Source organism: Anolis carolinensis, chromosome 3 (genome assembly GCF_035594765.1).
Source record: "Anolis carolinensis isolate JA03-04 chromosome 3, rAnoCar3.1.pri, whole genome shotgun sequence".
NCBI classification, from domain to species: domain Eukaryota; kingdom Metazoa; phylum Chordata; class Lepidosauria; order Squamata; family Dactyloidae; genus Anolis; species Anolis carolinensis.
In genome coordinates, this window is record NC_085843.1 from 282,886,775 (window position 1) to 282,902,656 (window position 15,882).

The 15,882-nt window shown below is 44.4% G+C and overlaps 1 protein-coding gene across 2 annotated transcripts in view; it reads right to left on the bottom strand.

Moving 5' to 3' along the window:
- Positions 1–15,882, bottom strand: part of fyttd1 (forty-two-three domain containing 1) — a 33,761-nt gene continuing 17,879 nt past the window's right edge. The window contains exons 6-10 of one of the 2 annotated variants that reach the window (XR_507403.3): positions 12,899–12,960; positions 10,766–10,840; positions 9,996–10,122; positions 241–1,616; positions 1–194 (exon numbers count right to left, since the gene is read on the bottom strand). Coding sequence is in view for 1 of the 2 variants with exons in the window: in XM_008120007.3 (XP_008118214.2) it covers positions 1,521–1,616; positions 9,996–10,122; positions 10,766–10,840; positions 12,899–12,960 (360 nt within the window). In the remaining variant the exon portion in view is untranslated. Of the gene's footprint in view, positions 1,617–9,995; positions 10,123–10,765; positions 10,841–12,898; positions 12,961–15,882 lie in introns of both variants that reach the window. The other variant, XM_008120007.3, reaches the window with a different exon arrangement.

Sequence of the window (15,882 nt, forward strand, 5' to 3'; positions counted from 1 at the left end):
AACCTTGTAACATTTTTATTTTCAAAAAGTTCAACAGCTTTAGAATAGATCCAAATGTATTAACTTCTCAAAAAAAATACCAAAAGGTACAGCATAAAGCATATTCTCCTTAAATACAAACTAGCTTTCTCGAGATGCATTGCATCAATGTTTTGCATCCATGGTGATGCAAAAGGGTTTTTATTTTCCTTTCTCTTAAACTGCATCCTGGTAGAAACCAAACGCAGGATGCTCATTAACATACCATCTACTTCAATTCTAATAGATTTCTTCAACAGAATTCCTACTAACAAAACATAAAAAAACCTTTAATATTCCAAATGTGGTTTTTTTCCATTGCAAATTTGCTGAATATATTTCAAAATAATAATAATTAAAAACAGAAGGATCTGAATACTAATTACAGGCGGAGGACTGTCTTGAACTGCTCTAAAGGTGGCCTCACTTGCACCACAGAAGTTTCTGTCTTGAACTTCTATGGTAAGTGAAATATTTAGGACTGTGTTTAGAAAAGGGAAAGAACAGATACTGTGTCACATACACATCAGGTTTCTGACGCTGAGCAAACCGTGCTGATTTCTTCACCTAGTGATGTAATGGGAAGCAATACTCAAGCCGTTGGCCCTTCGTCTGGATTGCAAACTCAAGGAGATAAAGCCTTGTATGGATCCTAAAAGTTATAATCCAGGTTCTTCCAAATTCAGAATCCCAGCACAAATAAAGGTTTGAGGGTTTGCTGATATGTCGACTCCCTCACTTCCAACAACAGGAAGGTCTCCTCAACCCCATTTACATACTGAGCCTGTTGACATGACTGCTAAGGATCGGAGCCACAAAACAAGTGCACGTTTCTACAACACAATGCAGTAACAAACAATATAATGCACCCAGGAACACAAAATCATTGCTGGAGCAGAGTTTCCACTTGTGGGTTCAAAAGCAAACAGTCTGCTTTGTTTTAAAGAGACAAAAAAAATCCCTACAGCACACACTGGTGTCTAGGGGATGAAACATTAAACTAATGTGTTGATTCCTCAAGTATGTGCCTCAAAAAGGTGGTCACTCAAAAAAGTGTGATGGCAGGTGGGATGCAGATTGCTTGTGCAGTGCCAAATGGCGCATTGTGGTTTGACTGAGCAGCAGGAAGGAGCCAACGTTCTTCACTGAGAGGCTGATGTCAAACTTTGGCAGCAATAAAATGACACCACTTGCTATTCTGTGACAATAGATGAGACAAAGGCCAATTAACTCCCAACATCCCACTGGCTGCTTAAGAACTCAAAAGTCACCATCTTTGCCTTTCCCCTCCTTGCTGGGGCAATATGGATGGTTTTTGCCCCTTGACACCATTTAGTCTGCGTACTGAATGCTCTGGCTTTTATGGTCCACTATCATCGTAGGGTCGTGTTTCCTCCCCAATTATTTAAAGTGAAGTAAAAAAAGTTTAGATTTGTCAGCATCTTGAGACAAAGTCCAAAACACCCCACACTGTTTCAAAAGATGGGGTCCTTTTGATGCCCCTACCCCACAGTCACAAAACGGCTGCCTTTGTTCTGAGAGATGGCTGTCCTTTGCTCTTTCAGGATCCCAAAGCGCTCGTTGAGGGTCATGTTTGTCTGTAAACAAAGAAGGATGGAAGTTACTACAACATTCAAGCATTAAAACAGTCCAAATAGGGACAAAAATCATAACACTATAGATCAGCCATGGGCAAACTTGGGCCCTCCAGGTGTTTTGGACTTCAACTGCTACCGAGCACAATTCAAAGTGCTGGCTTTAGCCTATAAAGCCCTAAACGGTTCTGGCCCAGTCTACCTGTCTGAACATATCTCCCCCTATAAACCACCTCGGAGGAATCACTGGAAATCGATTGGAGAGTTCATAGAAGAGAGATAAGACTTTGGGAAGGAAAGTGCTGGTTTCTCAGGTGTCTTTATTCCAGACCATTCAGGATAGGTCAAGGGAAGGGAACAGGTGACCCCACCCCCCCGGGAGTCACATTTTGTAGCTCCTACCATAGTTTCTTTCATCAAGGCAGATGTATTTCCCACACATGGGTAAAGGTTTTCCCCTGACATGAAGTCTAGTCCTGTTCAATTCTGGGGGTTGGTACTCATCTCCATTTCTGAGCCGAAGAGCCGGCGTTGTCCATAGACACCTCCAAGGTCATGTGGCCACTAGCATGACTGCATGGAGTGCATAGACCCCATATAGACAAGGAAAATATATGTTGAGAGCATGACTTGTTTCTAAGATAAGATTGCATGTCCTCATGGCTCCCCAGGGAGTGTTCCTTGCCTTAAAAGCAGGCCACAACATTCATGTGTATATTGTTTGCTAGCAGTAAAAAAATCCCCAGTGTCTCCCACTGCTTGATTGGTTGGTTTTTCCCCGACGTTAAGTCCGGTTGTGTCCGACTCTGGGTGTTGGTGCTCATCTCCATTTCTAAGCCAAAGAGCTGGCGTTGTCTGCAGACACCTCCAAGGTCATGTGGCCAGCATGACTGCATGGAGCGCTTTACCTTTCCGCCGGAGCTGTACTCACATTTGCATGTTTTCAAACTGCTAGGTTGGCAGAACCTGGGGCTAACAGCGGGCACTCACCCTGTTCCCTAGATTTCAACCGCCAACCTTTCGGTCAGAAAGTTCAACAGCTCAGCGGTTTAACCCGCTGTGCCACCGTGGGCTCCCCTCCCACTGCTATCTCACTGAAATTTAGCAGTGCAGCCTGTGAAGGGTTCTGGAGATCTGTCAGAACCCTGGCTGCTGGGCACCAATAACCTTACACAGAGGCCAGTCTCTATCTAATATCTTTATTAAAGAAATATATAAAAGCAATAAAAACAAGTGAAGAATATAGTTCAGAAACAGACCTTTCAAAAGAGGTCAAATATAGTCCAAAAATGTATTGTCCAATAAATGATATTAGAGTTCAAAATTTTAATCCACTTGACCGAAACACACACTCTTGCCAAGCAATAGTGTGGGGAAATGTCAGAGTCTTAAAGTCCAATGAAGCTTGACAACAAGGCTGGAAATAAACTTGGTTCTTGGCTAGGTCCGTGACTGGAGACAAGGCAAAATGTGAAGCATGGAGCAGGGTCCATGGTTAAACAGCAAGGCAAGGCAAGGCTTGAAACTCGATCTGGGAAGCAAGGAACTGGGGTTACGAAGTCCACACACGATCTCTCTCCTGAAGGTGATCAATTGACTACGCAAAGAATCTCCCGCGCCAAACACCTATATTGGGTCTCGTTTTCCCGCCAACAAGTCTCTTTCCCTAGAGAACAAGAAGCGAAACCCAACTCTGTACAGATGCAAGACTCCTTAGAATTTCCCAAGGGAAGCAGGCCTAATCAGTCTGTTGTTTGGCAGCAATCCGTGAACTCCTCCGTTGGGCCTCTCTAACTCCCCTGTCTCTAGAATAAGATTCCTTCCTGGGAAACGGAGGGGAGTTCTGCCCAAGGCCTGTTTTACTGAATTCTTGAGGGCAAACATCAACATCCGGCAGGTGAAGAGACTCCAGCTCTTGCTGAACCGGCGAAAACCCCATGTTTTCATCTTCATCTGCCACAATAGTACTAGGAACAGGACTACAAGGCCCATGAGGCATCACAATATCCCCTCTCCCAAGGCCCCCCTCATTCAGGGCCCCTCTCCGAGAGTCGCGGGGCCGCGGCTTGGTAGGGTAGGCCTGATGGAAGCGGCGGACTAAGTCGGGGGCATGGACTGTGGAAGCATCTTCCCAGGAGCGTTCTTCTGGGCCAAACCCCACCCAGTCAATGAGATACTGAAGGCGGCGGCAATGGAAGCGAGAATCTAAAATGTCCAGAACCTCGAATTCCTCCTCTCCGTCCACTAAAACAGGGGCGGGGGGCGGCCGGCTCGAGTCGGGGCGTACACCATCCGCCGGAAGGAGCAGGGAACGGTGGAACACTGGATGAATGCGCATGGAGCGCGGAAGTTGGAGTTTGAAAGTCACGGGGTTAAGTTGCGCCACCACTGGGTAGGGACCAACGAAATGGGCATCTAACTTCCGGCAGGGACGGTGGGAGGGCAAAAAACAAGTGGACAGCAGAACCCGATCTCCTACCTTGATCTCGGGGCCCGGCTGGCGATGGCTGTCAGCGTGGCGTTTGTAGTCCTCCTTGGCTTGATCCAGTTGCTGGTGCAAGAGTTCTTGCACTGCTGTGAGTTCCTGCAGCCAGTCCTCCGCTGCAGGGACTTCTGAGGTTTCAATGACAGAAGGAAAGAAACGTGGATGGAAACCGTAGTTTGCAAAGAACGGGGTTTCTTTAGTTGAATTCTGGACACCATTGTTGTAAGCAAACTCTGATAGAGGCAATAGTGAAGCCCAATTGTCCTGTTGGTAGTTTACATTACAGCGAAGGTATTGTTCCAAAGTGGCATTGGTGCGCTCGGTTTGTCCATCTGTTTGGGGATGGTGAGCTGAAGATAAACGAGAGTCTATGCCCAATAGTTTTTGCAGGGCTTTCAAAAAACGAGAGGTGAATTGAGATCCACGGTCAGTGACCAAACTCTTGGGCAATCCATGTAGTCGAAATACATGCTGAAGGAATAAATCTGCAGTCTCTTTGGCCGTGGGAAGGCCATCGCAGGGAATAAAATGAGCCAACTTGGTGAAAAGGTCCACCACTACTAGAATCGTGGTGAATCCAAGGGAGGGTGGTAGGTCAGTGATAAAATCCGCGGAAATTATCTCCCATGGGCGAGAAGGAGTGGGAAGGGGATGCAGTAGCCCTGACGGCTTCTCCCTTCGTGTCTTGGAACACTGACATACAGGGCAGGTATTGACATACTTCTCCACATCCTTGCGGATCTTGGGCCACCAGAAATCTCGCAGGATCAAGTGCATGGTTTTAAATAGCCCAAAATGTCCTGCTGGCTTGCTGTCATGACACAGATGAAGTGCCTTTTCTCTGCCGGGGCCTGGAGGGATGTAAACATGATTCCTGTAGCATAGTAGTCCGTTCTTAAGTGAGAATGGAAAACGTAGTCCTTGACGAATTTGTTCTTGAGCCCAGGCATCTGCCTGTTGACTGGCTCTAATTTCTTGAGTGAAAAGGGATTCTGAGTTAGAGGGAGTTGGTTCAATTGAAGTGGATTTGGTGTTTCCCACTGTGAGCGTGGCAAAGTTTTCGGGTTGCAGCAATCGAGATTCTGAGGTCTCTCTGCGTCCTGCAGCATACTCTGGTTTCCGTGATAGAGCATCTGCTTGCTTGGTCTGAGCCGGGGTCACATAATGGATCCGGAAGTCAAAACGTTCAAAGAACAGAGCCCAGCGCTGCTGCCTTTGATTTAACTTTCGTGCGGTCCTTAGATGCTCTAAATTTCGATGATCAGTATGAACTTCAATGGGAAATTTGGCCCCTTCTAACCAATGTCTCCAATTTTCAAAAGCTGCCTTTATGGCCAAAAGTTCTTTCTCCCAAATAGTGTAATTTTTCTCTGGGGCTGTTAGTTGACGGGAGTAATAGGCACAAGGATGAAGATGTTCTCCCACTGGTTGCATGAGCACAGCCCCAATTGCCACATCGGAGGCGTCAGCCTGCACAACAAAAGGGTTTTTAGGATCAGGGTGCTGTAGAATTGGCTGGGTCGTGAATAACTGCTTTAGCTGGTGGAACCCTTTCTCTGCTTGCTCCGTCCAGCGGAAAGGCTGTTTCCCTCGGATGCAGCTGGTGATTGGGTCAGACCAGCGAGCGAAGTCTGGGATGAATTTGCGGTAGTAGTTTGCAAACCCCAAGAAGCGCTGTACTTCCTTCTTGTTGGTTGGTGCCCGCCATTCCAATACTGCTGAAACCTTTGCCGGGTCCATGGAGAGCCCTAGTGGCGAGACGCGGTATCCCAGGAAGTCTACCTCTTGCAAATCAAAGGCGCATTTCTCTAACTTGGCATATAATCCATGATCCCGCAATCGTTGTAGCACCATTCTGACGTGTTGCTCGTGTTCCGATTGTGATTTAGAAAACACCAAAAAATCGTCGAGGTATATGATCAAGAACCGATCTAGATAGTCCTGGAAAATATCGTTGACAAAATGCTGGAATGTTGCGGGGGCTCCGGATAATCCGTAATTCATGACTAGGGACTTGAATAATCCGAACTTGGTCTGGAAGGCGGTTTTCCATTCGTCCCCTTCTCTTATGCGAACTAGATTGTAAGCCCCGCGGAGATCCAGTTTGGTGTACACCTTGGCCCCTCGGAGTCGGTCCAATAGGTCTGAGATCAATGGCAATGGGTAGCGGTTCCGCTTCGTGATGTTGTTCAGGGCCCGATAGTCCACAACCAAGCGTAGATCCCCTGACTTCTTTTTCACAAACATCACTGGGGAAGTGGCTGGGGATTGAGAGGGTCTGATGAACCCCTTGCGAAGGTTTGACTCTATAAACTCCCTGAGAGCTTCTTGCTCTGGTTCAGTCAGGGAGTAGAGGTGTCCTCGCGGAATTGGGGCCCCCTCCACCAGGTCAATGGCACAGTCATAGGGTCTATGTGGGGGTAGTTTCTCGGCTTCCTTTTAATTGAAAACATCCCAAAAGTCCGAATATTTCTTGGGCAAGGTGATGATGGGTTCTGCGTCTGTGGCATGGCAGACCTTGGCTACTAGACAATGGTTTTGGCAATACCTTGAAGCGAACTGTAGTTCTCTGTTGGTCCAGGAGATGTTTGGGTCGTGGAGGGTCAGCCACGGGATACCCAAGATCACGGGGAAATGAGGAACCTCGGTAACGAAGAAGGAGATTTCTTCCATGTGTTCCCTTATCCACATTCTGGTGGGTTCGGTCCATTGACTTACTGGACCTGTCTTCAGGGGTCGGCCATCAATGGCTTGCACCACACGGGCATTCTTGAAATCATGATATTGTAATATATTGTAATCCCAGGGAGTTAGCATAGTCTCTATCGATGAAATTGTTTGTTGCCCCTGAGTCTATCATGGCATGGATCATGACGGGTCCCTTTTTTGCTGACCACAGTGTGATCACCAGGAGAAATAGGACCCCCGTTTGTGGCTCTTGAGTGGGGTTTTTGACTGGGTTGGCGAGCCCTTCTATGCCCGGTCGCTGGCTTGCCCCGCCGGCTTTGTTCCAGCCGCCTCGGTCGCCTCCGCGGAGGACGCCGCCAGACGGGCGGCGGGCTTCTTCTTTGCTGGACACTCCCTGGCGAAGTGGCCCCCATTACCGCAGTACCAACACAGATTCAAGCGTTGGCGACGGGCCTTTTCCGCTACGTCCAGCCTGGGGCGCACATTGCCCAACTGCATCGGTTCCTCCTCGCTTCCCATGGGGCTAGAAGTGGGGGGTTTTACTCCGGCTCTTCCACTCTGGCCTCGGAGCCACTGTTTTTTGTTGGCAAGCAGGACTTCAGCCCGTAAACACTGGTTGATGAGTCTTTCAAGAGTCCCTGGGGGGTCTACCTTAGAGATTTATTCCTGTATCTCGATGTTGAGGCCCTCGCGAAACTGTCCTCTGAGGGCTATGTCGTTCCAGCCGGTGTTCTGAGCCAGCACCCGGAACTCGGCTATGTACCGGGACAACGGTCTGTCCCCTTGGAAGAGGCGTCGGAGTTTATGGCCGGCCGCCTACTCATCGTCCTCGATCCCCCAGGTTTTCCTAAGGTGGTTCAAGAATTGTTGCGCGGTGTTTAGATGCGTGGAACCCGCATCGTATAATGCCGTCGCCCAAGTGGCCGCAGGCCCATCTAGGAGACTGAAGATCCACGCCACCTTGACATCTTCTTGGGGAAACTCGGCTTGGCGGGCTTCTAAGTACGCCTGGCACTGGCGACGGAAGACATGAACCTTGGAGGCTTCTCCAGAAAACTTGGTTGGTAGCGCTAAGACAGGGAGACGGGCTCCACGTTCCTTCAAGCCCCGTATTTCTCCCTCCTGCGTCCGGAGTGTGTCCCGGATCCGATTGAATTCATCTTGGGAAATGGTATAGCTGGGTGGTTGAGCTGGGGCGTCCGCTCCGGCTCCTGTAGACATTCTGGCCTTGGGTTGTTTGGTGCTTCGTTGGCGGAGTCAAACTGTCAGAACCCTGGCTGCTGGGCACCAATAACCTTACACAGAGGCCAGTCTCTATCTAATATCTTTATTAAAGAAATATATAAAAGCAATAAAAACAAGTGAAGAATATAGTTCAGAAACAGACCTTTCAAAAGAGGTCAAATATAGTCCAAAAATGTATTGTCCAATAAATGATATTAGAGTTCAAAGTTTTAATCCACTTGACCGAAACACACACTCTTGCCAAGCAATAGTGTGGGGAAATGTCAGAGTCTTAAAGTCCAATGAAGCTTGACAACAAGGCTGGAAATAAACTTGGTTCTTGGCTAGGTCCGTGACTGGAGACAAGGCAAAACGTGAAGCATGAAGCAGGGTCCGTGGTTAAACAGCAAGGCAAGGCAAGGCTTGAAACTCGATCCGGGAAGCAAGGAACTGGGGTTACGAAGTCCACACACAATCTCTCTCCTGAAGGTGATCAATTGACTACGCAAAGAATCTCCCGCGCCAAACACCTATATTGGGTCTCGTTTTCCCGCCAACAAGTCTCTTTCCCTAGAGAACAAGAAGCGAAACCCAACTCTGTCCAGATGCAAGACTCCTTAGAATTTCCCAAGGGAAGCAGGCCTAATCAGTCTGTTGTTTGGCAGCAATCCGTGAACTCCTCCGTTGGGCCTCTCTAACTCCCCTGTCTCTAGAATAAGATTCCTTCCTGGGAAACGGAGGGGAGTTCTGCCCAAGGCCTGTTTTACTGAATTCTTGAGGGCAAACATCAACATCCGGCAGGTGAAGAGACTCCAGCTCTTGTTGAACCGGCGAAAACACCATGTTTTCATCTTCATCTGCCACAATAGTACTAGGAACAGGACTACAAGGCCCATGAGGCATCACAAGATCAAATGTAACAGCTTAGCCTTTGGAAATTGCCCAACAATGAAAATGTGGCCTTAATACTCCTGGAAATTGCCCACCAAACTGTTGACTGGTTCTATTGGTGTCTTAGTTCGGGGAAGACATCCTAAGGAGAAATTTTTGATCTGTTTATATTGGGGCAAGGTATATATGTTAAAATAAATAAAATAGCATTTGACCCGTGCACAAGCCTCAGCCAGTTTTTTTCTTCTCCCATTGGGTTTGGTGAGTGAACCAACAGGTACAGTAAAAGTGGGAGCAATGGTGTGAAAAAGGGATGGATGCATGTCTCTGTTGAAAAAAAACACAATGCTTTTCACCCTTCCCTGCAAATCTCCTCAAGCAGCTGAGTACATATAGACCAGGCATGAGCAAAGTTTGGCCCTCCATGTGTTTTGGACTTCAACTCCCACCATTCCTGGCCTCAGGACCCTTCCTTTCCCCCCTCAGCCGCTGAGGGGGAAAAGCAAAGGGCCTGAGGCCAGGAATGGTGGGAGTTGAAGTCCAAAACACCTGGAGGGCCAAACTTTGCTCATGACTGATATATACAGATTACCTAAGTGCAGCTGCTGAGCATATGACTAAACTTGGCTTAGAAGATGGCATAGCTTCAAATTGTTTGAGCAACACAATACTAAGGTCCAAGGAGTGGCCTATTTGAGAAATAATGGAAACCAATCCGACCGAGGGAAAATGGTTTGTTTTGACCAGAATGGGTTCAATGGAGCAGACTGGGAAAGAAAAGACTTCCTGATTTGGAAGAACAAAAGAGGAGAAACAGGGAAGTTGGAAGAAAAAATAAGGGAAAGGGAAGTGATGTAGGAAGATTCCCTTTCTTAAAAAAAAAAAAGAATGTGCTGTGTTGGGACAGAGGTAATGCAAGAAAGAAAAACAAGTCTGAGAAATGTCAAGTTGGCATCTGGAACGTGCAAATAGATGAGACCATTTAGAAGTTCTAACATTTACATTTCTCTGAAATGGAATGAAGCAGCTCAATGGGGCGCATGTTTGTGCCAACACTGCACAGCCTTTTAGTTTGAAGGCATGCAATAACTAACCTGTTTCCCGACACTGTTGATGTCAAACTGCAGTGGGACTCCTTTTGGGACTTTCTTCTCCTCTGACTGGTCCCTCTTCATAAGAAAAGGCGGGATGGGAGTACTGGTTATTCTTGGCTTCAAGGAACTGTAGAGACAGACATGATGATGGCACCCAAAGCATCTTCAATTGAAATAGATTTATTTTACCAAAAAAAAATCTTTAAAAGACTCTACTTCCAAACTAACATCAAGGAAGATAGATTCAAGGCGTTAGGCCACAGCTGCAATACTGTTGCTAGACCATTGGTTCGCAATCTGTGGGTTCCCAGGTGTTTTGGCCTACAACTCCCAGAAATCCCAGTCAGTTTATTTATGTATTTATTTATTACAATGCTTACATCCCGCCCTTCTCACCCATAGGGGACTCAGGGCAGCTTACAATAAAGCACAATATAAAATATTACAAACAATTAAATCAGTTAAAATTAAATACATTAAACAATGATAAAAAATATACATATAAATACACAATTGGCACATTTCGAGTCTAATAACTGTTCTTTCATTGAGTTCTAGGATGGTAATAGTTGATGCTGCTGTTATTAATTGAAGATCTGGTCCCACAAATTAACCAACTGTTAGGATTTCTGAGAATTGAAGGCCAAAACATCTGGGGACTCAAAGGTTGAGAACCACTGTGCTAGACCTAAATGATACAAGCAGCACAGTTCCCACCACTATCTTCACCAACCGAGACCTTGGAGGACGATAAAATGGTTTTTACTCACATTGGAGAAGGGACTGCGCCGGGATTGTCAATAGAAACAGTCAAGATTCCTCCATTTGTGGTGGATGTTCGCCATCTAGTTGAGGAAAATAAGAACCAATTACCGAGGCCAGTTTACGGCCAACTCTCTGGCATCATATAGCAAACGTGATGATGCTTTTAGTTATAACACAATAAAGAAACTTCAATAGTTGCAAAGGGCCAATACAGGAGATACTGCTATATACCAGCACAGAACCCTCCCATATACACAATAACAGTCCAGGGAAATAGAAGCAACACTGGAATTTTGTGTTACTTAATTTTCTTTAAGCTGATTGCATTCATTTTTTGAACTGTTAAGAAAAAGTACCGGAAGCTGGCTGGCTGAGGAATTAAGTCATGACCAATTGAGGCTCCCACATGAGAAGCAATAATCTTTTTAACACCATGCTTACCTTGGACGGGGAGGATAGCTGTGATAAAAATGATGGTATTACCTAAAATGTTGGGTTGCTGTGAGTTTTCCAGGCTGTATGGCCATGTTCCAGAAGCATTCTCTCCTGATGTTTCTGAGGTGGTGAGGTCTGTTGGAAACTAGGCAAGTGGGATTTATATAACTGTGGAATGTCCAGGATGGGAGATGGATTTACACTTTGTTGGAGGAAAGTGTAAATGTTGCAATTGTCCAGCTTGATTAGCATTGAATGGCCTTGCAGCTTCAAATCCACAAGTATTTGGAAATTCACAAGTATGTGGACAATTTCAACAGAAAGAAGAAAATCAGAAAAATGAACAAAATCTGGCTACCGGTATTAAAAAAAACCTCTAAAATGAGGACAGTAAATAAAGAACAACACTCAGAAAACAGGGGAATTCCAGACAGGAATCAATCAGGGCCAGCTAACACATCCCAACAATGGATTCCCCTGGTAGGAAGCAGCCAGGCTTTGAAGCTGCAAAGCAATTCAATGATAATCAAGGTGCTCAATTGCAGCATTCACATGCGCCTCAAGCAGACAAGAGTTATTTCTCCCACCCTGGACATTCCACAGATATATAAATCCCACTTGCCTAGTGTGGGAAAATGTCAGGAGAGAATGCTTCTGCAACATGGCCAGACAGCCCGGTAAACTCACAGCGACGCAGCGATTCCGGCCATAAAAGCCTTCGACAACACACCTAAAATGTTGTTTCTATTCAAAATTGACCAATTATCAAAGGAGTAAAGATCTTTGAACAGTGGAGGAAGAATGTGGTTAAATGCATACGGGCTGGTAAAAAAGCCAGATTTGCATCTAGAAATTTAATAGACTCAAAGGATAGAGGGGGCTTAGCCCTTCCGGACTTTAGATATTATTACAAAGCAGCAGGTTTTAGCTGGTTAAAGGAATGAATTAGGTGAGAGGACTCCACTTTACCTAATTTGGAGGGCTGTAATTTAAGATTTGGAGGACAAGCTTATTTATGGTATGAAAAAATAAGGTAACAGGTATACAATAAGATCTAATCTCCTAGCAATTTGGAAAAGATACAAGGAGGGGATGGATTCGAAAACTCATCTATTGCTGTGTCCACTGGAAGCAATATTAAGGCCAACATTTAATGAGGAAATAAGAACCTACAGGGAATATCTAATTAAAGAAAAAGATCAATGGAAACCAAAAGGGAGGGAAGAGATAGGGGTAAATGATTGGCTCCATTATTATCAATTACATGATCAATTCAGAAAAGATGTTAGGGTAGTGTTCTCCAATTGGTTTTCGAAGGCACTCTTGAGAAGGGGAATAAGGGTTTAATCTCTAGACTATACAAATATATTTTAGGCTGGATCTACATTGCCTTATATCCAAGGATTTGAACTGGATTATATGAGTCTACACTGCCAGATAATCTGAGATCAGTTCCTGGGATATAAGGCAGTGTACAGCCAGTCTGAGAGTACAATTTAGAGGACAACTGAATAAAAACTGCTATGATTTCATGGGTTGAAGTTTTTCTATGCCTGCATTAAGTTCACAAGGAATTAGCAATCAGCATTTAGTGGTATTAAAAGTTGGTTGCCATAGACAATCTTAAACTACAGCATCAGCCTGAACATGCGCCCATAATCTATTCTGTGGTTGGATGAGGCATTTCAATTTTAAACACCTACGGATTAGTTCTTTTTGTGCTCTGGCCATTGAGATCCTCTTCAGGGTGTACTTGTGCCTGCACCTGCAAGGAGGAAAGAAACAATACTTAGTCATACACAAATGGCAAATGGATCAAAGCCCACGCCGGTGGGGGGGGGGGGGATTACTGGGAGTATTGGGTGCAAGGAAAAATTTCTATTTTATACAGTTATCACTATTCTGTAGATCACTATAGACTTGGGCTGGGATTTAACCAGTGAAGGCCCCCTAACAGCAAAATGTAAATATGTCAGAACAAGTAGAAGTAAGCTGAGTTCCTCAAATTAAAAGGGTCAGTGCAGGCAAACTTTGGCCCTCCAGACGTTTTGGACTACAACTCCCAAAGTCCTGAAGTCCAAAACGTCTGGAAGGCCGAAGTTTGCCCATGTCTGGGTTAGTGGGTCCCAAGGAAAATCCACAGGACCATCAAGTGCTGCAAAAAAATTGTTGTTGCTGACACCCTGCTTCTAAAACTGGGTCTGGACCCCAAATGGGGGTTCCCTTAGTTCCATGCCAGGGCACCGAAAAATTTGGCAACAGCAAAAGGCTTCTGAATGCCACCTAGTGGTTGTTTTCGACATTCATACCAATCTGTTATGCAGTGTTTATAGCAGATTCCGCAGAAGATGCTTCAGCTGTACTTTTTTCATAAAAATGGAAATTGGCCTGTTGAGCAAGTCTTGCAAGTGCTGATTTGTTATCAGTAAATTACTTTTATACCTATTTTATATACCTATATATCTGGGGTCGCATATAAATCTCTCAAGCCAAAATGGGACATAAGTTGAAAAGTTTAATAAGTCCTGCTTTAACAGGCTGAATAAGCAGCTCTCTTTTATAATAACTCTTCCTCTGAGTGTCCCTCCTTGCCACTTCAAGTCAAGGTTTTTTCTAGATTTTATCCAAGATTTTGCCTTTTGACCTTGAATGTGATTTTCATGACTTGTTTTTATTGTTATTATCTGTTTTGTTGCTTTGTTTTATTGTTGTGTACTGGGCTTGGCCCCATGTAAGCCGCTCCGAGTCCCTTCGGGGAGATGGGGCGGGGTATAAAAATAAAATAATAATAATTATTATTATTATTATTATTATTATTATTATTATTATTATTATTATTATGGTCTCTGCTCTTCCTGTGGAATCAGATGTTTCCAACCACCAGCACTGTATGGGCCGGACCTCACTTTTAAATGCCCTGGCTTTGTCTTTGCATCATTTGCTTCAGTACATACACTATGCTGCTTCACGGCAACTTATCTGACATTTCAGGGGAAAAAACCCCACTGTTTTTTTCTTCTCTGGTAAGAATGATGCACATTCCATTTTTCCTTTTTCTGGTTCAATATTTTTTCAAACTACTAACCGAGTGTATGCAAATTCTGTATCCACAGACAACTTGAAAGTATAATCACTACTTTTTCATGTCCTTGGGTTGCATTTTAGGCCCCTTCTACACTGCCATATAATCCAGATTATCAAAGCAGATAATCCACATTACCTGCTTTGAACTGGATTATACAAATCTACACTACCATATAATCTAGTTCAAAACAGATTATCTGGATTTTATATGGCAGTGTAAAAGGGGCATTTGATGTGCAATGCATACCCAACACTGCATTCTGAAGGCTCATTTACAACAATGAACTGATATGAACCTAACACTTCTAGCAACACTGCAAATCTTTATATCTATCATAGATATAGGGCTCTGGTTTAGCAACAAATTGTCATGGCCCACTCATTTAAAATACACACTGGCCCAGGCCCAATCAGGAGGTTCTACCACTCCAGGGGAAACCAATATATTCCCCCAGCCCTGCAAGTCTTCCAAGCAAAGGTGAGAGCACAAATACTCTATGGAGCCCCTATTTGGCTAACCCTAAATAACAGTGCCATTAGATCATTTCATTCAAAATTTCTGCATAAACTATTTGGCATCATAGAATAACATCTGAAGCAGAACTCAGGTGTTTTGTGTTGTTTTTTTAATCATGTTTTCTTCAGGTTTCATCTGGGTAATAATAATAATAATAATAATAATAATAATAATAATAATAATAATAATAATAATAATAATTTTATTTTTATACCCCGCCCCATCTCCCTGAAGGGACTCGGGGCGGCTTACATGGGGCCAAGCCCAGGTCACAAACAATATAACAACATAACAATAAAACAATCCATCAACAATAAAACAAGTCATAGGTCAAGATACAATAAATATACTATGATAAAATCCTGGGTCAGCTCTAAAAAAGAACTGGGCCAAAAAAGTACAATTAGTATCAGATTCAATCAGGATGAGGTAGATCCCAGAACTATTGTCCCATTAAAGTGCTGGCGAAGGCATACACTATGGCCTGCTAAAGGCTAGGGTATAATAAGTGAGATAAGCAACAGGTCAATCCGTTACTATGGAGATCAGTCACCAAAGGCCTGTTGGAAGTGTCAAGTTTTCAGGCTCTTCCGAAAGGTGAGGAGGGTAGGGGCCTGCCTGGATGACTAGATCCTTCGACTAAACAAATGTGGGAAGAGCATTGACAGCTAAATGTGCATTTCAATATGTATTTTATGAAAATATGTTTTAATATGTGTATTCTATGGAGTGCATTTAAATGATTATGTGTTTTAGTTACATGTTTTAGCAATGTTGAAACCCGACTCAAACCGTGGGGAGAGGCAGGTAAGAAATAAAATAATAATAATAATAATTAGTATTATTAAGCTATTGGCATTAAAAGCCCATTTAAAAGACCGCTCTCTTCCCGTAGGCCTACCCAGCCAGTTTTAAGCATGAATTTTAATCCCATGTCCTGTGTTTTAGTTTCTGTCCTGTGTATTTTAATATGCATTTTGTAGAAATATGTTTGAATATGTGTTTTATAGAACTACATGTTAATATGTCAGTTTATAGATTTTTGCAATTTTTGCCGTGACCTGCCGCAAGGCACAAGGCGAGGCG